The following is a 23,672-nucleotide window of genomic DNA, read 5'->3' on the forward strand; positions in this document are numbered from 1 at the left end:
AATTCTTATAGAAATGAAAGTTAAAAAAAAATCTTATAGAAATTAAAATTTTATAAAAATTCCTATAGAAATGAAGATTTTAAAAAATTTCCTATAGAAATTAAATTTTTAAAAAATTTCCTAGAGCAAAGAAAAGAGATATGTTTGTACGAATTTATTTCGGCATAAGCCGGCTATCATGCAAAACCTTTTTTCGTAAGGTTCAAGTGTGGTTCATTGTTGGGTTTAATGAACTGCCTGAATTTATTCTGATAATTGGTTGATAGTTTTGCTGCAATTAGACGATGCTGATGAGGAATGTGGTAATTCCGAAACGTGCGTCCATCCAACCATCTTGCAGTCTATAGGGCTTTGCCCAAATAAATTTGACAAACATTATTTTCCTCTGTTGGTTAAGCTACACTTGTAGTTTAGTCAATGCATGGTTTTAAGCTGAAATCAAAAAAACAACAACAGAGCAAAGAAATTTTTAAAAATTTCCTTAAGAAATGCAAATTTCCCATAGAAATGAAATTTTCAGAAAATTTCCAATAGAAATGAAATTTTTCAAAAACATCCTATAGAAATGAAATTTTTCAAAAATTTCCTATAGAAATTAAATTTTTCAAAAATTTCCTATAGAAATGAAATTTTTAGAAAATTTCCTATAGAAATTAAAATTTTCAAAATTTTCCCATAGAAATTACATTTTTAAAAAATTTCCTATAGAAATACATTTTTTAAAAAATTTCTTATAGAAATGAAAGTTAAAAAAAATCCTATAGAAATTAAAATTTCAAAAAAATTGCTATAGTAATGAAATTTTTCAAAAATTTCCTATAGGAATGAAATTTTTCTGAAATTTCCTATAGGAATGAAATTTTTCAAAAATTTCCTATAGAAAAAATTCCTTAGAAATGTAATTTTTCAAAAAATTCTTATAGAAATGAAATTTAAAAAAAAAAATCCTACGGAAATCCAATTTTGCGAAAATTTCCTATGGTAATGAAATTTTCCGGGAATTTCCTGTAGAAATGAAATTTTTTAAAAAAATATAGAATAGAAATAAAATTTTTCAACATTTTTCCTATAGAAATGAAATTTTTAAAAAATTTCCTAGAGCAAAGAAATTTTTAAAAATTTCCTTAAGAAATGCAAATTTCCCATAGAAATGAAATTTTCAGAAAATTTCCAATAGAAATGAAATTTTTCAAGAACTTCCTATAGAAATGAAATTTTTCAAAAATGTTCTATAGAAATGAAATTTTTCAAAATTTTCCCATAGAAATTAAATTTTAAAAAAATTTCCTATAGAAATAATTTTTTTTTTAAAAATTTCTTATAGAAATGAATGTTTAAAAAAAATCCTATAGAAATTAAATTTTCAAAAAAATTGCTATAGAAATGAAATTTTTCAATAACTTCCTATAGAAATGAAATTTTTCAAAAATTTCCTATAGAAATAATACTTTTAAAAAATTTCTTATAGAAATGAATGTTTAAAAAAAATTCTATAGAAATTAAAATTTCAAAAATTTCCTATAGAAATGAAAATTTTCAAAAATTTCCTATAGGAATGAAATTTTTCAAAAATTTCCGATAGGAATGAAATTTTTCAAATATTTCCTATAGAAAAACTTCCTTAGAAATGTAATTTTTCAAAAAATTCTTATAGAAATGAAATTTTTAAAAAAATTTCTTACGGAAATCAAATTCTGCGAAATTTTCCTATGGTAATGAAATTTTCCGGAAATTTCCTGTAGACATGAATTTTTTTAAAACAATTTCCATAGAAATAAATTTTTTCAACATTTTTTTATAGAAATGAAATTTTCAGAAAATTTCCTATAATAAAAATTTCAGAAAATTTCCTGTAATGATTTTTTTTTTAATTTCCGTTTGAATGAAATTTTTCAAAAAATTTTTTATAGAAATGAAATCTTTTCTTATAGAAATTAAATTTTTAAAAAATTTCCTATAGAAATATATTTTTTTTTAATTTCTTATAGAAATGAATGTTTAAAAAAAATCCTATAGAAATTAAAATTTCAAAAAAAATTGATATAGAAATGAAATTTTTCAATAATTTCCTATAGAAATGAAATCTTTCAAAAATTTCCTATAAGAATGAAATTTTTCAAAAATTTCCTATAGGAATGAAATTTTTCAAAAATTTCCTATAGAAAAAATTCCTTAGAAATGTAATTTTTCAAAAAATTCTTATAGAAACGAAATTTTTAAAAAAAATGTCCTACGGAAATCAAATTTTGCGAAATTTTCCTATGGTAATGAAATTTTGCGAAAATTTCCTGTAGATATGAAATTTTTCAACATTTTTTATAGAAATAAAATTTTCAGAAAATTTCCTATAATAAAAATTTCAGAAAATTTCCTGTAATGAATTTTTTTAAAAATTTCCTTTAGAATGAAATTTTTCAAAAAGTTTTTATAGAAATGAAATCTTTCAAAAAAATTTTTTTATAGAAATGAAATTTTCAGAAAATTTCCTATACAAATAACATTTTGTGACAAAATTTTGTATGGTAATGAAATTTTGCGAAAATGTCCTATGAAAATGAGAATTTGCGAAATTTTCCTATGAAAATGAGAATTTGCAAAAATTTCTAATATAAAAAGAAAGTCTGCAAAAATTTCTTATAGAAATGAAATTTTCCAAAAATTTCCCATAGAAATGAAATTTTTCAAAACTAGAAATAAAGAAATATTTTTTTCAAAAATATCCTATGGCAATTAAATAAAAAATAAATTTCCAATAGAAATTAAATTTTAGAAGATTTCCTATGGAAATGAATTTGAATTTTCGAATGTCGGACTTCGACATCCCCTTTGATGAACTAAGAAGTTATTTGGCGTATTTTTACCCGGACTCCCAACCTCCATTCTATACTTACTTTAACAATCCATAAATTTTGGTTTTAAACAAAAACTATCTCTCAAAATTTAGGGTTTATATTTTTTATTTCCTTTTTTGCATGTAATTCCTATTATAGAAAAAATAGAAATACAACATGTTCGTATTTTTGTGAAAATTAAAAATATTCGTTTGTTTTTTTTAGCATTTTCGTGTATCTTTTTGTTACATCTTTAGTTTATTTGATAAAAGATGAGCAGTGTGTTATTTTTTGGGTTATGGATTGTTTATATATATGTGTGTGTGTTGGTAAGTCCTAAAATTGTTTATTTTCAAAGTAAACAAAATTCTACATAAATGGAAACAAAATGTCCCCTTCAGAGTGTGTTGTCCACAAAAATTACAAAGAAAAAAACATTTAAAATGCCCAACTTATTGTTGTTGTTGTGGTGGTTGCCATGAACAAATCTCATTAAAAAAGAAATTATATCAAAATAAAAACTGAAGAACGCTATTGAACATGGCCAGTTACATATCTATATATCGATTACAAGAAGGACCCTTCATAATATTACATTTAGCTCTTTCTTAATATATTTGTGTGTCTGTCTTTCTGTCTGAGAGTAAGGGGCTTGTTGGTTGTTCTTGTAAGTCAGTTTTGTTTTTGTTTTTTTTTTTTTTTTATAGAAATTATCAAATGTTCTTCCGTTTCTTGTTTTCTTTAATTGCATACCTCTAAATATATATATATAAGTGTGTGTATATTATTATTAATATTATAATGTGGTCTAAAATTAGAGCATTCTTAAAAATTTATTGATTTTGAAAATTGAATTGATTTGTTGTTGTTGTTGCAATATGTTAACAAATATTGTTATTATTTACGTTTACCACTAGTGCCATTTAAACATCTAGCAGGTTTTTGTACTCTACGTGCTTTCTTGGTTTCATGAGATGTTATGGCCACCAGGCTGCTTGTATCATCCGAAACAGACCTATTATCAGCAACTGGGCTGCCGTTACTAATACCGCCGCCGCCGCCGCCACCACTGACAAAAGCATTAATGTCACCACTTGCATTAGCAGTTACTACATTGATGCCAGCTCCATTATCAAGGGCTTTGGCATTGTCCATACCCACTAAACGCTGAGATTGTGGCGATACTATAACACTTTTGTGCTGTGCCAGGGGATGTTGTAATGACCCATTATTTGATGTGGAGGAGGGTGGTATTGTTACGGGGGAAGCATTCGATCCATAGAATAAACGTGTGGAATAACCAGGGGCCGCAATAAAAGCACTAGAACTCGTCGAAGCCTCATTGCAATCAATAAATTCTGTTAACTCCGTTTCCTGGTTAACTTTTGTGGTATTATTATGATTGGCCATTTGATGGTATTGACGTTTAAGATTCTTCGAAGCCGTATTGGCAGCCAAAAGTTTTGCCGTTGTTGTTTCATCGGGAAACACAAATTCATTGCTCAATGAGAGATTATTATTACAGCCGCTGTCATTCAAGCTAACATCACTTTCTGCATCGGTATCATCGTTAAGATTAAGAATTATATCCTCAGGTTTAACACCTTGATTAATTAAAGCCTGATAATCTTCGGGTGGTAAGACGGGTGTTACTTTTTGGCCACATGAAACACATGTGGGTATAGCTGGACTCTTGGAGCGCCAATATTGCAATTCTGTTTTACACTTGTTTAATTCCTAAAACACAGATAACAATAAGTTCTGGAAAAATGTGAAAAAAACTCATGTTTATTACCTGCAGTAAAGTGGAAAATTTACGCGCCATTTCTTCATTTTTCTTATCGTTCTCATCCAAACGTGTGGCATATTCTAAAGTTTGTTTCCTTTGTTCGGCCATTAACTTTTGCTGTTCGGCTATTTGCTTTCCCTGTTCGGCAGACTTACGTTTGCATGTACGTAATTCTGTGCGCAAAACTGACAATTGATTGTTATAGATTTTCATGCCTTGTTTGATTTTTCGTATGCCTTTTCGTAAGACCATATTACTTTGTGGTGGGGAGGGTAAGCTGGTGGAATTATCGGACAAATCCGAAGCAATAACCAAAGCTAGAAGAAACAAAACAAAAAATAAATTAATGTCACAAGGCATTAAAATGGATACTAGGGATTAAAATATTATCAAACAAAATTTGGGGTATTTAAATTGTAGAGAAATTCTAAATAAATAATTCCGAGATAAAGATATTCAAAGAGTTTTTCCGGCCGATTGGGAGAGTGTTTGTAAAACATATAGGATTTTGTTGCTGCAACCATAAAGCCTACCACGAATTCTTACATTTCCTGGTTGCAGAATTTCATCGGATATTATCACCGATTCTGATCTATTCAATGAAGTCATGTGATAACCCGTCAAACCTTTTTGGTCAGAAACACGGTTGACCCTCGCGCCAAAAACAATCTACCAATATTTGAAGAAAATTTTACAACAAATCTACTATTTTTGCCTAAATTTTATTTCCATAGAAAATTTTGTCAAAATTTTATTTCTATAGAAAATTTTGTCAAAATTTTATTTCTATAAAAAATGTTGTCAAAATTTTATTTCTATAGAAAATTTTTGTCAAAATTTTATTTCTATAGAAAATTTTTGTCAAAATTTTATTTCTATAGAAAATTTTTGTCAAAATTTTATTTCTATCGAAAGTATTGTCAAAATTTTATTTCTATAGAAAATTTTGGCAATATTTTATTTCTATAGAAAATTTTGTCAAAATTTTATTTCTATAGAAAATTTTGTCAAAATTTTATTTCTATAGAAAGTTTTGTCAAAATTTTATTTCTATAGAATTTTTTGTCAAAATCTTATTTCTATAGAAAATTTTGTCAATATTTTATTTCTATAGAAAACTTTGTCAAAATTTTGTTTTCATATAAAATTTTTTCAAAATTTTATTTCTATACAAAAATTTGTAAAATTTTTATTTCTATACAAAATGTTTTCAAAATTTTATTTCTATAGAAAATTTTGTTCAAATTTTATTTCTATAGAAAATTTTGTCAAAATTTTATTTCTATAGAAAATTTTGTTCAAATTTTATTTCTATAGAAAATTTTGTCAAAATTTTATTTCTATAGAAAATTTTGTTCAAATTTTATTTCTATAGAAAATTTTGTCAAAATTTTATTTCTATAGAAAATTTTGTCAAAATTTTATTTCTATAGAAAATTTTGTCAAAATTTTATTTCTATAGAAAATTTTGTCAAAATTTTATTTCTATAGAAAATTTTGGCAAATGTTAATTTATATACAAATTTTTTTCAAAAGTTTATTTCTATAGAAAAATTTGTCAACATTTTATTTCTATAGAAAATTTTGTCAACACTTTATTTCTATAGAAAATTTTGTCAAAATTTTATTTCTATATAAAATTTTCTCAAAATTTTATTTCTATAGAAAATTTTGTCAAAATTTTATTTCTATAGAAAATTTTGTCAAAATTTTATTTCTATATAAAATTTTCTCAAAATTTTATTTCTATGGAAAATTTTGTCAAAATTTTATTTCATTTCATTTCATTTATTCATAAATTATAATACAAAAGCCTATTGGCCAATAACGTATTACAAAGCAACATCATACCTAAGTAATATAAAATAATTCTTTGTATGACAGAAAAAAATGTATATATATATATATATAACAAAAAATATATGTCTTTAAATTTATATATAAATAAATCAGTGATAACTTTAGTATTGGTTCCCCAACCAAAATCAAACAAGTAACAGTATCTAAAATTTCTAGACATGAATCCACAAGAATTAGAATAAATGGTCCAGATAGTTCGTGCGTAGATATCATAATATATTATGATGAAGACGTATTAAAATGTTCAACTAATTTAAGACGGAAAACATTATTCGTATGGGAAAAAACCCGTAGAGAAAGCGGTAAAAAGTTCCAGCATCTCGCAATTCTTACAATAAAAGATTTATCATAGATTGAATTCCGAATTCTCGGAATAAATATTTGGGGATTACGTGTAGATCTACAGAAAGTAAAGCTACGGCAAAGTGCTGCAGGAATTCCACTTTTCATAGTACAATGGAATAGTCGAAGTAAACGAGTATTCACAAAGTCACTAAAAGAGCAATTCAAAAACTTCCTAACGTACCCAGAAATATGTTCCCTCCGACGCACCATATATACAAAGCGAACAACTGTATTAACCAGCCTTTTTATAGTCAATAGAAAGCTCCCATGAGTTCCAGAGAAAACCTCCAGGCCATATAAAATGTGGGACATCAAAAGCGAGTGTGCAACAGATCGCCTGACAAATAGAGGCATATAAATATTAGCTGAATAAATACGTCTTAAAGTACTCCACACCCTACCACAAATCATGTCAATATGTGCACTAAAGGAAAGTTTGGAGTCAATCACAATACCAAGACATTTAATCCTCTCAACAATTTCAATATAATTATTAGAAATAGATATATTCAAAGGTAAATCATTTCGCCCAGGGTATCCAAACAACATTGCCTTTGATTTAGAAGAATTTATACATAAGGAATTGTTCATGGTCCAATCTACCACCCGTTCCAACGATGCATTAATGTTATCAACCAACAACTGTGGATAATCTCGGCTTGCAGAAAATAAAAGAAAAACATCATCAGCAAAACAGAAAACTTCACATTGTCTATTTGATAAACAGTGATGGAAGTCATCCATATATAAAATAAACAAGAGGGGACCCAATACGGAACCTTGAGGGACACCTGCGTAAAGGGCTCGTAGCGACGACGATTTATCACCCACATTAACATATTGTGTGCGTCCTGCCACATAGGAAAAAATAAGCTTACAGGCTGTTACCGAAAATCCAAATTGACTGCTAAGCTTCAACAAAAGTTTACTATAATTAACACTATTAAAAGCCTTCGCTATATCCAATGCAACAACAGAACACAATCTACGTTCATTAAGATTGCATCTAATCTCATCAGTCATCCTTAACAACATCGACGTAGTATTATGCCCATGACGAAAGGCATACTGGTTATCAGAAAAGTGCACAATTTCAAGAATTTGTGCCTTAATTAAATGTTCCAAGACCTTCGATAAGGCTGGAAGAATAGATATGGGTCTAAAGTCGCCTGGACACAACGGCACCTTAATCTTTGGAACTGGAACAACCCTGGCTAACTTCCAAGCTGATGGAAAAACAGAAGTCGTAAGTATCATGTTAAAAAGGTCAAGTACAAGGTCTGACACATACGGAAAAACTAATTTGATAAAATGTATAGGAATACCATCCACTCCTAACGACCTAGACTTCACCTTAAACAAAGCATCATGCAATTCATGAATGGTAATACATCTGAATGAGAAAGACCTATCCGTATCCTGAAGATTACTGAAAACAATATCATCGTAATTGTCAACATCTCCAACAAAAGAATCATTCAGCATATCAAGTTCGAATCCATGAGCAGTATTAGTACCGACAGTGCAACCAGTTGCCTTAAGTACCCTCCATATTCCAGCCGAGTCCAACCCATTAAAAATTGCTGAGAAATGGTTACGTCTCCTCCTGCGTATTATGCTCTTCGCCCTATTGCGTAGTCTACAATATGTCCTCCAATTCTCAGGGTTACGTTCATCACAAAAAGCTGCAAATGCTAAATCTCTCAGAGATCTGGCATAAACAATGTCATTGGACTTCATCCAGTTATCTTTCCTGTGCCTGACTCTCCTTCGGACTATCGGAACAAATGAATATAATTCCTCAAAGAGAGAACAAATCAAGCCACATTTAGCATCTACATCCAAAGCATCTAAAAAAAATCTACGATTATAACCTTGAAGAAATAATTCCACCGCATCCCAATCTACATTATTATAATCACGAAACTCAACAAACTCATCAACACGTTCAACTCTAAATTCAAATGATGCAAAGATTAAGGAATGATCCGAAATGTAAGGAGATTGAACTTGATCAGAATAGCATATAGCATTAATTGAATCAACAAGAAATAAAATTTTCTCAAAATTTTATTTCTATAGACAATTTTATCCAAATTTTATTTCTATAGATTTTTTTTTCTATTGGAATTCTTTTAAAAATTTTATTTCTGTAGAAAATTTTATTTCTATAGAAAATTTTGTCAAAATTTTATTTCTGTAGACAATTTTATCCAAATTTTATTTCTATAGAAAATTTCATTTCTATCGAAAATTTTTGTCAAAATTTTATTTCTATAGACAATTTTGTCAAAATTTTATTTCTATAGACAATTTTGTCAAAATTTTATTTCAATATAAGATTTTGTCAAAATTTTATTTCTATAGAAAATTTTATCAAAATTTTATGCTATAGAAAATTTTGTCAAAATTTTTTTTCTATAGAAAATTTTGTCAAAATTTTATTTCTATAGAGTTTTGTCAAAATTTTATTTCTATAGAAAATTTTGTCAAAATTTTATTTCTATAGAAAATTTTGTCAAAATTTTATTTATATAGAAAATTTTGTCCAAAATTTCATTTGAATAGAAGATTTTGCCAAAATTTCATTTGAATAGAAGATTTTGTCAAAATTTTATTTCTATAGAAAATTTTGTCAAAATTTTATTGCTATAGAAAATTTTGTCAAAATTTTATTGCTATAGAAAATTTTGTCAAAATTTTATTGCTATAGAAAATTTTGTCAACATTTTATTGCTATAGAAAATTTTGTCAAAATTTTATTTCTATAGAAAGTTTTGTCAAAATTTTATTTCTATAGAAAGTTTTGTCAAAATTTTATTTCTATAGAAAATTTTTCAAAATTTTATTTCTTAGAAAATTTTGTCAAAATTGTATTTCTATAGAAAATTTTGTCAAAATTTTATTTATATAGAAAATGTTGTCAAAATTTTATTTATATAGAAAATTTTGTCAAAATTTTATTCATATAGAATATTTTGTCAAAATTTTATTTCTATACAAAATAAAATTTTAATTCTATACAAAATAAAATTTTATTTCTATAGAAAATTTTATCAAAATATTATTTCGAAATAAAATTTTGACAAAATTTTTTTTGTCAATAAAATTTTGACAGAATTTTCTATAGATCTATAGAAAATTTTGTCAAAATTTTATTTTTATAGAAAATTTTATTTCTGAAGAAATTTTTTTCAAAATTTTACGTCTATAGAAAATTGTGTCAATATTTTATTTTTATAGAAAATTTTGTCAAATTTTTTTTGTTTTTATTTCTATAGAAAATTTTCTCAAATTTTATTTCTATAGGCAACTTTGTCAAAATTCTATTTTGTTAAAATTTTATTTCTATATACAGAATTGAAGTACATCTTAGTTGGAATGAAATGCTTCGCAAAATCTACCAAACCTTAAAAAATTTTACCGATCTACCAAACTTTAAAAATCTATGGTAAATTTTTTGGTAGAATTCTACTAACCGTGGTCCGAAACGTCTTTCTTTTATACTGACGATCATTGATCGATTTCTCGATTTTATAATCGCACTTTCTAGTAGGGGTGATGCCGGGGCATAACCCACTTTCAGCCTAGTGGTGCTAAAGTACTTATGGTAATTTCAATTCTAATAAAAAGTGCAACAACGAATTTGATTGGAAAATATAAACAGCTTTTCATAGCTTTTGGAGTTAGCATCCGTCAGTAAATCAATTGTCGGCGGCAATATACTGAAGTGATGTACTAGGAAATTGAAAATGATTCTACTGAATTTCTGTTTTTTTACTTGTTGGATATTTTCTGCAACAGAATCCTAATGAATCCCGTTCAGGACTCTCTGGTGCATCACCGGGTTTGATATTGATTTGGTGGTTACTGTGTACATGACAGGCAGGTAGACAAATGACCATATGCCACCGCTGATAGCACCGGAGGAGAGAGACCTCCCACGGCAGACCAGGGTAGTTTTGGCCCAACTAAGATCAGGCAAGTGCAGCAACCTCAATTTCTACCTATCAGTGATTGATAGCAGCGTAGTTGACGTGTGTCCCATCTGTAACCACAGGTCACCTTTTCGCTTGCTCAGCTAAACCTACCCGACTCACCACCAGATCACTCTGGACACATCCCATCTTTGTCGCGGAGTTCCTTGATCTGGACACTAGCTGAAGTACCAAAGCATAGAACAAAATGGATGAAACTACATTAAAAATTGTCGCAACAACAACAACATCTCTCTTATCATGAGTGCTGCATACGGATAACACAGGTAATCACGTAAATATTTCATAAGACATCTCTGTCACGGACTTCAAATCTATAAACCATGACAATTTGGTGGTCTCGATCTAATTGTTGAATAACTAACATCGTTCAAAATCCTATTTTGAATGAAATTCAACTACATTCAAAACAAATCTATACTTACGTCGTTTCGTTGTTGTGGGTAATTTAAAAAATTCCTTATTGAAATACGCTATACCGGGTAAGGTAGGCTCTATACGATCTCTAAAATATTCCATGGCCATTGTTGATAGATCAAAGAGTTCATCGGTAACTCGATATGGACGTTCTAAACATGGTGTATTCTTAATATAATTTAAAATTGTATATACTTCGTCCAATATCTGTAATATGGAAAAACAAAAATGTATACAAAATCCAAAAATACGCAAAACAAAAATAAAACTTACTGCTCCCGGAAAGAAACAGCAATGACCACGTTCGATATGTTTACCAAATGTCATTTGTAATAGCGATAAACGCATATAACATGTCTCAATAATATCACACTCGCATGCAAGTGGATGATTTCGTCGAGCCGATTCCCTTCGTGGCATATTTGCTTTAATACCTTGAAAACGATTGTATGTTTTCGTAATTAACTTTGAAAATGTTGAGTTTAACATATGCATGCAAACATCATTCATTTTGTGAGATACCTGGTAAATAAAGAAAAAAAAAAAATATTAATATGATATCAAAGAATAGGCCATAAAAATATTTCTAGTATACAATAAATAGAAAAAGGACAATGGGCGAATGCTACATCGATTAAATAATGGAACATAAAAAATTTACATAAAAAATAAAACGGTGGAAATTTCCCACAAAAAAAAAATGAAAAGTGTACCGATCTATTTCTAAAAGGGACGTGGAATGTGCGATAAAATATTTGGTAGCATTACTAAAAAAACGTCTTTATGTAGAGATAAAAGTCAAAATTTAAGAACAATTTTATTTTGTTTTTAAGTTTTTCTTTTGTCACACTCTAGAAGAGGGTATTATAAGTTAGTGAATATGTTTGCAAAACCAGTAGAATACGAGACACATGGTGTCTTTGGCAATAATCCTCAGAGCCGGCCCCTAAGTCGATCTATATATATCCATGTCCGTCCGCCTGACTGTAAACACAGTTTTGAAATCATAGTCTTGGTCGCAGTTTTAGTACAATCGACTTCAAATTTGGCACATGTAGGTGCTTTGGGCAAGAATAGAATTCCATTGGTTTTTGAAGAAATCAATTCAGATTTAGATATAGCTCCCATTTATATCTTACATCCGATATGCACTATGGTCTCAGAAGCCAGGGTTTTACCCTGATGTGCTTTCAATTTTATAGAGGAATAAAATGTACCAAATTGGGCTGAAATCGGCTTTTATTTTGATATAGCCTACACACAAAAAAATAATTTTTTGGATTCAATCACCAAATTAATTGATCCAATTAATTTCTAATTGAAATGTCTTCAATCACAGAAATGATAGTATCAACCACCTATGTCAATTAAAAACAAGTAAGGAACGTATAAAGTCGGGCGGGGCCGACTATATTATACCCTGCGCCACTTTGTTGATTTAAATTTTCGATACCATATCACATCCGTCAAATGTGTTGGGGGCTATATATAAAGGTTTGTCCCAAATACATACATTTAAATATCACTCGATTTGGACAGAATTTGATAGACTTTTACAAAATCTATAGACTCAAAATTAAAGCTGGCTAATGCACTAGGGTGGAACACAATTTTAGTAAAAAAATATGGGAAACATTTAAATCTGAAGCAATTTTAAAGAAACTTCGCAAAAGTTTATTTATGATTTATCGCTCGATATATATGTATTAGAAGTTTAGGAAAATTAGAACCATTTTTACAACTTTTCGACTAAGCAGTGGCGATTTAACAAGGAAAATGTTGGTATTTTGACCATTGTTGTCGAAACCAGAAAAGCATATATATGGGAGCTATATCTAAATCTGAACCGATTTCAATCCAATCTGGCACACATGACTATATTACTAATTGTACTCCTAGTGCAAAATTTAAACCAAATTGGGCCAAAACTCTGGCTTCTGGGGCCATATAAGTCCATATCGGGTGAAATATATATATGGAAGCTATATCTAAATCTGAACCGATTTCAATCAAATTTGGCACACATGAATATACTACCAATTGTACTCCTTGTGCAAAATTTCAAGCTAATCGGTATAAAACTCTGGCTTCTGGGTCCATATAAGTGCATATCGGGCGAAAGATGTATATGGGAGCTATATCTAAATCTGAATCGATTTCAACCAAATTGGGCACGCATAGCTACACTGCTAAATCTACTCCCTGTGCAAAATTTCAACCTAATTGGGCCAAAACTCTGGCTTTTAGGACCATATTAGTCCATATCGGGCGAAAGATATATATGGGAGCTATATCTAAATCTGAACCGATTTCAATCAAATTTTGCACACTTGACTATACGACTAAGTGTTGTGTTTGTACAAAATTTCAAGCAAATCGGTATAAAACTCTGGCTGCTGGGTCCATATTAGTGCATATCGGGCGAAAGATATACATGGAAGCTATATCTAAATCTGAACCGATTTCTTCCAAAATCAATAGGGTTCTATTCTGACCCAAATTAGGAACATGTGCCAAATTTGAAGGCGATTGGACTTAAATTGCGACCTAGACTTTCAAACGCTCTGCTATATCCAAATTAAATTGATCCAATTAAAAAATTATTTGTTGTTATTAATTCTTGTGATATATTTTTGTTTCAATGTTGAATCAATTAAATTTTTTTTAAATGTTTTTGAAAATTCAATTAAAATTTTAATTGGAAATATTTTGCTGACATTTTTTTCTGTGTACCACACCTTTCGCCCGATTTACACTCATATGACCACAGAGACCAACGTTTTAGTCCGACTTACGTTTGATGTGTAGAATTAACCAAATTGGGTTGAAATCGGTTTAGATTTAGATGTCATATATATCTTTCGCCCGATTTAGACTCATATGACCCCCGAAGGTCAAAATTTCACTCCGAGTTACTTAGAAATTTGCACAGAGAGTAGAATTGCCATCCTAGCTATGTGCGCTAAATTTGGTCAATATCGGTTCAAATTTACATATAGCTCTCACATATATCTCTCGCCCGATTAAGATTTATTTTGCACAGAGAGTACAATATTAGCAACTTGTGACAAATTTGTTCAAAATGGGCTCAGATTTATACAAAGCCCCCCAATAGGTTAGGTGGTAGCCCGATGTATCAGGCTCACTTAGACTATTCAGTGCATTGTGATACCACATTGGTGAACTTCTCTCTTATCACCGAGTGCTGCCCGATTCCATATTAAGCTCAATGACAAGGGAACCTCCTTTTTATAGCCGAGTCCGAACGGCGTTCCACATTGTAGTGAAACCACTTAGAGAAGCTTTGAAACCCTCAGAAGTGTCACCAGCATTACATTATATGTTTTTTTTATATATTGAGGACTTTGGGGGCAGATTTTCCTTGTAAAAATCGCCACAGGGAAAAATGACTCAAATTGTGCTCCGCCCCAGGGCATTAGTTGATTTAATTTCTATGTCTAGAGTTTTTGTAGAAGTCTACAAAATTGTGTTCAAATCGGTTCAGATTTAAGTATATGTATATGAGAATATAATACTTTATATGTAGTAACCATCAAATTTGAAGGATTAGAGATGGCATCGCAAATGTAGATCTACCAAGTGGAGCATACAATCGACTTTTACTGTTATTAAAATCGCCCGGTTTACTCTTCTTTAAGTTCTGAAAAACAAATGATAACTTTTTTCTGATGAGGAATAGTACGTAAGATCGAGAAACCAATCCCTTCATTTCTCAATGGAAATTTACAGTAGCCTGGAAGGTTCAAACAAAAATTATCAAAAACCTAAAGATGAGATTTTTACTTTAGGTAGATTTTTGTTAAATTTTCTTTTAATTTTTGTAGATTATTTTTGCCGGTAGATTATTTTGTAAAAAGAAACAAGAGAAATTAAAAATAATCTCATACTTGCAATGCCATACCTATCTCTCAACTACCATACAAAAATATAAAGATGCCCAATTGTAAATGAGATGACCAAATATACTTGAAAAATATGTACACTTAGCTACTTTTTGTCATTTGCCTGTATGAGTATCAAATTACATGACAAATATCAAATTTAGTTTTATAATTTTCCATACGACTAAATGAGTGCATCTACACCACAAAATGAAATAACTTTAGAACCAAAAAAGACAGAACAAAGATCTAAATATTATACATATGAAAGAAATTGTTTTTTTTTTTGATTATGCTAATAAGGTTTGTTTTAGTTTTATTAAAACAAAATAAATTCTTGGGAAATATTATCTCAAGAATATCAATACAAATATGTAAAGGGAGTGTTCCCATGTTGTTAGTATGCGGTCATTATTTTGTATTTTTTTTTTTTTTGAAAAATTAATTTATCAATCATGGCCTTTACTCACCACTCGCAACTGGCCTATCTTTTTGAAACCAACATATGACAATATTGAATATAAAACTTCTTCGGGTAAATCCAATAAATTGATATCTCCTCCACCATCACCACTAGCATTGTGCATTCCATGGTGTCTACCTGTAAATATAAATATAACTCATTTAGCAAAATTGAACATGTAAAAAACCATTTTGTTTTTTTATTGATCCACAAAGTTAACACATGTGAGTGTTTCGTTTTGTACCTTGTGTCACATTAGAACCAGTGCTTGTATTGGTATAGGACTTAAACGCCTGCGTTTGTCGACCACTGGTTGATGGTGAGGATGTTGTTGTATTTGTTGTTGTTATACCCACTGATGATGCTGCAACAGCCGTCGATGAAATTGATGGCACTGCAGCAGTATTGGCTGTGGTACACGATTGTCTGGTGACTACTGGACGCAGATAATTGCTTTCCTCCATGGCACCACTACTGGTTGACATTTGTCGCGTTGAGACCATGGTTTATGGACGTATGTTTTTTTTTACTTTTATTTATACGAAATATTCGTGAGACATACAAAAATAAAGTGATATATAATATTGGAAACTTTATTTTATAGTTTAAAGTATCCTTATTAAAATATTGCCGCCACCGCCAAGTTGTGTAAAGTTCTGAAAAGAAATCGAAAAAAATAATTTTTTTTTTTAATATAAGATGTAGATCTCTTACGATAGTTGGGAAGGATTTGACTGCCTCTAAGCTTCTCCAATAGGTTTCTAGCGTGGCAAGCCATTCGCGATCAGCTATAAGAGGTCGCTTTATCATTAAGCTAAACCTAGAGTCGGAAAGCACCCACTAGTTTGAAAACGGTAGCATGCCCGCCTTGCATACATAGGGTCGTGGGTTCAAACCCAGTTTCGACCAAAACACCAAAAAGTTTTTTTCTGGGGTGGACTATCCCACCTGAGTAATGCTGGTCACATATCTGAGTGTTTCAAAGCTTCTCTAAGTGGTTTCACTACAATGTGGAACGCTGTTCGGACTCGGCTATAAAAAGGAGGTCCCTTGTCATTGAGCTTAACATAGAATCGGCCAGCACTCAGTGATAAGAGAGAAGTTCACCACTGTGGCAACACAATGGACAGAATAGTCTAAGTGAGCCTAAAATATCGGGCTGCCACTATACATAACCTAACCTAAATTGATTCCCAATTCGTATTTTACTAGTTAAAAACTATACCAGAAGATCTATTAACACCTCCCTGGGTGTCTTATTATTAGGATCAAAAGTTTGCCCTTCAATCATCGCTCTGAGAGAAGTCCCTGCCTTGTGTAACACGTATTGCAAATGGACTACATAAAGTCTCGTCTTAATTTCTCCTCTTCTTAACTATTATACAAAATTCCGAACCCTCACTAACCCACTGTGTACAACATAATGGATAACAAACATACCCACAATGTAGAGGATTCTGCATTGGTTATTCCTAAATATATGCGGGTACTTGTACTAATGAATTGTTCATGGGTCTTTGCTTCCTGGCCAAAAACAGAAGCAGAAATTCCTTGACTATTACGGGATTGTTGATATGCACACATATTCTGAAATAACTTAAACACAGACACAACTTTTTAATTTTATGGCTGTTTATAATTTTATGAACTCTCTGCACCAAGATATGATTTAGTCGACTACTCACACTTTTTTTCAATCGATTACTTTATAAGATTACATCTCAAACAATTATTACTTTTTGCCAGTGATGGAAAATGTGAGAAAATTACCACAGTAACAATATGTGAGTAGCACTGCACTGCAAGTAAAAACACTTTCTCGGTTGGTACTATTTTTGAAAATGACCTGAGAATAATTTTTACAAAATATACAAAAACATTTGAGAAAACAATTTGAATCCACATTGATTGACTTTCATTTCTTGCATATTTATATTCAATTTGTAAAATTTTCTATTCCCTTTGTAACTTATAACCGAGTTTCCCGAAAATGTAAGAACAAGGCAGTACACTATTATTTGCCTATTGTATTTGGCATTTGGTTTATTGTATTAATAAAAATTGAAATTGAATTTACAAATACAAGGTTTTGGCTTTAAGTTGTGTCTATTTTTTTATTATCTAGAAAGGTGAATAAGTTTGTAGAATTAATTTTAAAAAAATTGAAATTTTAAAATGCAATTTGCAAAATATAGTTTAAAAGCATCATAGATTTATAAGGCGAATATAAAAAGATATTTCAAATCCACTTTTAGTAGATTTCGGGCCTAATGTGAATGGGCAATAAGACTTTTAATTAAAAGGTTTGGTACGAACGGAACACATTGTACCACCCTGTACATTACTAAAGCCCTCATGGTACACGTTTCCTTTTCGATTCGCCACCAAAATCACTTTTCTCCCAAACCGTCCTAATGGAGTTTCTCTATCTGCATATTCTCTATCTGTATATTCTGAGATCCCAAACGCATTAAATAGAAACTAATTGGATAATAAACAAAGCCCATTATTACAATTACAACAATTAAATTTGAAGGTAAGTACCCTGCCAGCATTTCAAAGTTCCATTTCATCCTCATCGCTACCACAGACTCGTAAGTGACTCTGCAACAATCGCCAACTGTGATAGTATTTTGCCATCACTATTGTTACAGAGCCATTTTATATTTTGTGAAACACCAAGCACAACTAGCTTCTTATAAATTATTTAAATAAAAACGATAATGAAGTGCTGAAAACATAGTTATTTCGCTTAAATTTGTGAAATGTATATTGGTGAACAATTTTTGACTTTCCAAATGGAATAAAGTGATAGTTTTTCAAATATTTTTCCAGACACTCTGCCTCCATTGGGAATAAAAGCACTGGCTGATAGACGCTACAACATGTAACTTGCAACTTGTAACTCAACATCAATCTTTTATTAATGCATAAAATATATTAAATGTGATGTGATAGTCGTTTAAATATTATATTTATGAGAATTTATAAATGTTTTAATAAAATTAATAAACATCTAAACAATCGTGTTTTACTTGACCACAATGATTCTTTTACAACTATCTTAAATTGCACTTTCTCTGATTGTTTGATGGGGCTCTTATTGGTGTCCTTCTAAATGTGTCCAAAAGGGCACCTAATAATTGCACTCATGCGATACGTTTTTTCTAGTAACTTGGCGTGGCACAACTTCTAAATAGTGGCGGCGCTTTTCCGAGGAGTTTTGGATATCGTATACGACTGTTTTCGACGATGCGCCCCCAAATTCAAAAAATTTTGGGAGGGTATATACCGTGTTCAGTTTCCAAGCTGTAAAACGAGTTTGTTTGATGGACATGTGGGTTTCTGAGTAATTCGGAGGTAGCAAATTGGCTGAGAAGTAATGTTCCAAAAAATGTTGCCATTAATATAGACTCAGACAGTCAACCTGCAATAAAATCTTTGGACTCTGTGCTACTTAACTCGAAAACCGCCATCAACTGCCGCAAATCTTTCAATGACATGGCTGAGCACTACAATATTCACCGAATATGGGTGCCTGGCCACAGGAATAGACCAGGGAACAGCGATGCGGATGAGGCTAGGAATTGCCTTACCTATTCCAGGGGAACTAGAACCTATTGGTATGCCTATTGCTACCTGTAAGCTCTTACTGCGCGAGGAGGCTGTTATGATGGCAAATGTCCGATAGGAGAATTGTAAGGGTTGCAATGTTAGGTTAGGTTGGGTTAGGTGGCAGCCCGATGTATCAGGTTCACTTAGACTATTCAGTCCTGTGATACCACATTGGTGAACTTCTCTCTTATCACTGAGTGCTGCCCGATTCTATGTTAAGCTCAATGACAAGGGACCTCCTTTTTATAGCCGAGTCCGAACGGCGTTCCACATTGCAGTGAAACCACTTAGAGAAGCTTTGAAACCCTCAGAAATGTCACCAGCATTACTGAGGTGGGATAATCCACCGCTGAAAAACTTTTTGGTGTTCGGTCGAAACAGGAATCGAACCCACGACCTTGTGTATGCAAGGCGGGCATGCTAACCATTGCACCACGTTGGCTCCCAATGACACTAAACAAATATGATCCCATCTAAACATAAACCGCACACAAGATACTATGTTAGTGTTTTCAAGACGTCAGATATCACTCCTGATGTAATATAGCGGGCCGCTGTGTGATAGCGAGTTTGCAAAAACTATTGGCGCTTAGTAAGATACTCGGGGTCACATTCGACAGCCTTTTTAAGTCGTCTGCCCTTGTCACTGCAATTTGTAACAAGCGCCGCGGTAGAAACAAGGTCCTCAAGACACTTGCCGGCAGCACTTGGGGGCCGGTCAGTGGTAAACTATGCAGCGCCACTGTGGACACATCAAACGAGCGATACGCATTGTAATAACATCTAGACCTGTCAGAACGTTGCCCTCAGAACTGCGACGGGATGTCTCCGTAATACACCCCTGGATCACCTTTATGCGGAGACCAAGGTCATCCCGGTGCGCAGATACATTTATAAATATTTTGTCGAATCAGTGTCTCCTGTGTTGCTATCGCAGTAGCCATCCAAATTGCCATCTTGTGGATAGACAACCACCACCCAGGAAGGGTTGATCTTCATCACTAGCGTTACAATAATGAGCCTCTATATCAGACAGCATATCAGACAGTTCGAAACAGGATTCATGAGGACACTGTAGCTGAAGCGGTGAGATGCTACAAGGTTAATCCTATTCTCGAAGTCAGAGCACCGGAGGAAAGTGACCTCCCGCGGCAGATCAGGGTAGTTTTGACCCAGCTAAGATCAGGCAAGTGCAGCCGCCAAAATTCCTAGCTATCATCGATTGATAGCAGCGCAGCTGACGTGTGTCCCATCGGTAAGGGCCACATGACACTCGTCACCTTTTCGTTTGTCCAGCTAAACCTACCCGACTCACCACCAGATCACTCAATCACTTGATCTGGACATTAGTTGAAGTACCAACGCATAGAATAAAAAAAAAACAAGAACAAAAATCGAGTAGGTTCAGTGGTTAAAACTGGAAGTGGCCAAATATGTAATGGTTAATGTGGTATCACAATGGAAAGTGGCGATAATAGCTTTATCTATTTCTGTCAAATATTTGCCAAATTCGACCGTACCGTAAATAAATCGGGCTACCACTTTAACCAAACCATCATCTAGTTTCGAAAAAATACCGAACATAGTACCGACATAACCATACTTCTTTGAAACAAAGTTGAATTCATATACTTGGCAAATGTAATAATTCGCTCAAAATTTCTGGGAAATGTCTAGCATATAAACCCTCCCAACTTTATGCCCAAAAAGGGTCTACTTTTATACTTCCGTAAACACTACCAAAAAAAAAAAAACGACACAAATTCCGTACTTTTTCATGATGCGGTCTCTCATCCCTGACGTTGGTATTTTATGCATTTTTTAATGTACTAACTTGTAAATGAGCAAAATATAGATTTAATGAATTTGTGATATTTGTTTTTCATATATGTAAATTTCTTCAAATTCCAATTTCCACTTACTCTCTTCCTGGCGCAAAAATTTATTTATTTTACGCCCTCCTTATCCTTCCTTATTGGGGAATTTCCACTTAGTATATCCTCCAATAGTTCTAATGTACAAATTCACGCCGCTGTTTCAGGTGCCCGCGATGGCTAAATTTGCTGCTTTTTCTCATTTTCTTTCGATTTTTCGTTTTTTTTTTCTTTTGTTCTTAAACACTTTTTATCACATTTCTTTGCATTTTATAATTATTTTTTTTTATTTCCATTGAAAATATTAAAACAAGGTGAATAGATACACTTTTTTTGATTTAAATTATAATGCTATTAAGAACTTCCAACTTTCCTATGTATAATAAAGACCGTCGTCGTTTCGTCGTTTGCTTGAATGTAAAATAAAGCAGTGATTACATTTGCAATCGATAAATGGTTATTCGATTATACGAATAATCGAATAACCAGATGAATATCGACGAAACCGAACGTTTGGTACGATTATACGAATAATTTTATTCGTTTGCAATGTTCTATTTACGTGGGTGGTCCAATTGGTTCTTAGTACTCAACATAAGAACGCTCCAAAATTGGTAAACACAATTTTCTTTTATGAAAATAACTAAAATATTTTAATTTTGTTGTGGGTGAATGCATATAAAATAAATAAATAAAATTACATCCATCCACGTAAGTATTTAACCATTTTATATCATTTTTATAACACCCGCCACTTTAAGAATTGAGAGATATTATGAATTTATGCTAGATATCGAAGATATATAATCGGGGTGAAATTCTGAGTCCATCGAAGTACGTCCGTCCGTTGAAATCACGATAGTTTTCCAACGAAACAAGGTATCGGGTCGGATGGTATTGCAAATGGGCCATATTGAACATCTTTTAAGGCCGCTATTATATTTGAATTTCACCGTTACTCTATTAAAATATGTTGATTTAACGGCCGGTACTATGTTCGATTTTCTAGTTGAAAATCACATTATATACGCGATTACTTTTTCAAAGATAATTATACTTGAAAATGAAAATCAACAATATATAGCCCCCATATATTCCGAACACCAGATTTGACCACCGGAGCCTATTGTAGGAGCAAATTTCATTTCATCAAATATATGGTCCCTAACATTTATGCAACAAGTAAGTAAAGTCTAAAGTCGGGCGGGGCCGACTATATTATAGCCTTCACCCCTATGTAGGCCAACATTTGTGTTACCATCTCAACTACTTCACATTTGCTGGAAGCTATATAAAGGAGACAATTTTTTTACTTCTACAAAATTTATAGAATTAAAATTTAAATCGGCTAACGCTATCCAGTTAATTGGAGGAAACTTCCATTGAAAATGGGTCTAAAATGTGTAACATTCTACCATATTTCCCCAACTCTGGTGTACGTATATATGGGAGCTATATATAATCTGAACCGATTTTGACTAAATTTGACATGTAATAGTTAGAATAATAATTCTGCTATCTAAGCGAAATTTCACGTAAATGGGAGTATAACTTTGGCCCCCCTGGTCATATGAATGCAAATCGGAGGGAAGATATATATGGGAGCCATATCTAAATCTGAACCGATTTTACCCAAATTTGGCACAATTACCAATACTACTAAACGTACTCCTTGTGCGAAATTTGAAGCAAATCACGGCAAAACCCTGGATTTTGAGGTCATATAAGTTCAAATCGGACGAATTTGACCATATTTAGCACATACAATAGTATCGTTAAAAGTATCGCTTGTGCAAAATTTGAAGTAAGTCAGGGCAAAACTCTGGCTTTTGGGACCATATAAGTCCAAATCGGGCGAAAGATATATATGAGAGCTATATATAAATCTGAACCGATTTTAACAAAATTTGACACACATAACGATACTATTAAACGTACCCCTTGTGCAAAATTTGAAGCAATTCACGGCAAAACTCTGGCTTTTGTGGCCATATAAGTTCAAATCGGACGAAAGATATATATGGGAGCTATATCTAAATTTGAACCGATTTCAATCAATATTGGTAGAATGACAATTCTACCCTCTGTGCAAAATTTCACGAAGATCGGTAGTAAACTTTGGCCTCTGTGGTCATATGAGTCTAAATCGGACGAAAGATATATATGGGAGCTATATCTAAATCTGAACCGATTTGGCTGATATTTTGCAAGATTTTAGAGATTCATAAAATATTTGGATGAACCGTATTTCAAGAAAATCGGTTGATAAACACGCTAACTATGACCAAATCAGGGATAAATATATATGGCAGCTATATCTAAATCTGAACCGATTTTTTCCAAAACCAATAGCGATTGTCTCTGTCCCAAGAAACGGCCCTATGCCAAATTTGAGGACGATCGGACTTAAATTGCGAGCTGTACTTTGTGCACAAAATTACATATACAGACAGACGGGCAGACAGACAGACGGACATCGCTAAATCGACTCAGAATTTAATTCTAAGCCGATCGGTATACTAAAAGATGGGTCTATGACCAATATTTCTTGGCGTTACATACAAATGCACAAACTTAT

General features: G+C 31.7%; 1 protein-coding gene across 1 annotated transcript; it reads right to left on the reverse strand.

The window, feature by feature from the left end:
- Positions 1-2,939: 2,939 nt before the first annotated feature.
- dmpd (F-box protein dampened) lies at positions 2,940-21,504 on the reverse strand. The gene is made up of 7 exons (XM_075310018.1): positions 21,143-21,504; positions 15,850-16,261; positions 15,613-15,743; positions 11,514-11,762; positions 11,249-11,447; positions 4,627-4,937; positions 2,940-4,568 (listed from the first exon to the last, which is right to left on the reverse strand). The coding sequence occupies exons 2-7, from the start codon at positions 16,106-16,108 to the stop codon at positions 3,729-3,731; spliced, it is 1,989 nt and encodes a 662-aa protein (XP_075166133.1). The 5' UTR covers positions 16,109-16,261; positions 21,143-21,504; the 3' UTR covers positions 2,940-3,728.
- Between the last annotated feature and the right edge of the window lie 2,168 nt (positions 21,505-23,672).

Source organism: Haematobia irritans, chromosome 5 (genome assembly GCF_050003625.1).
Source record: "Haematobia irritans isolate KBUSLIRL chromosome 5, ASM5000362v1, whole genome shotgun sequence".
Taxonomy (NCBI): domain Eukaryota; kingdom Metazoa; phylum Arthropoda; class Insecta; order Diptera; family Muscidae; genus Haematobia; species Haematobia irritans.

What these genes read in the sequence shown, in the direction of transcription:
- dmpd (XM_075310018.1), bottom strand. Translation starts at nt 16,108, where the DNA reads ATGGTCTCAACGCGACAAATGTCAACCAGTAGTGGTGCCATGGAGGAA. An exon ending in TGGTTCTAATGTGACACAAG is followed by an intron (nt 15,744 to 15,849) that starts GTACAAAACGAA and finishes TTATATTTACAG; the next exon opens with GTAGACACCATGGAATGCAC. An exon ending in ACCCACAACAACGAAACGAC is followed by an intron (nt 4,938 to 11,248) that starts GTAAGTATAGAT and finishes TGTTTCTTCTAG; the next exon opens with CTTTGGTTATTGCTTCGGAT.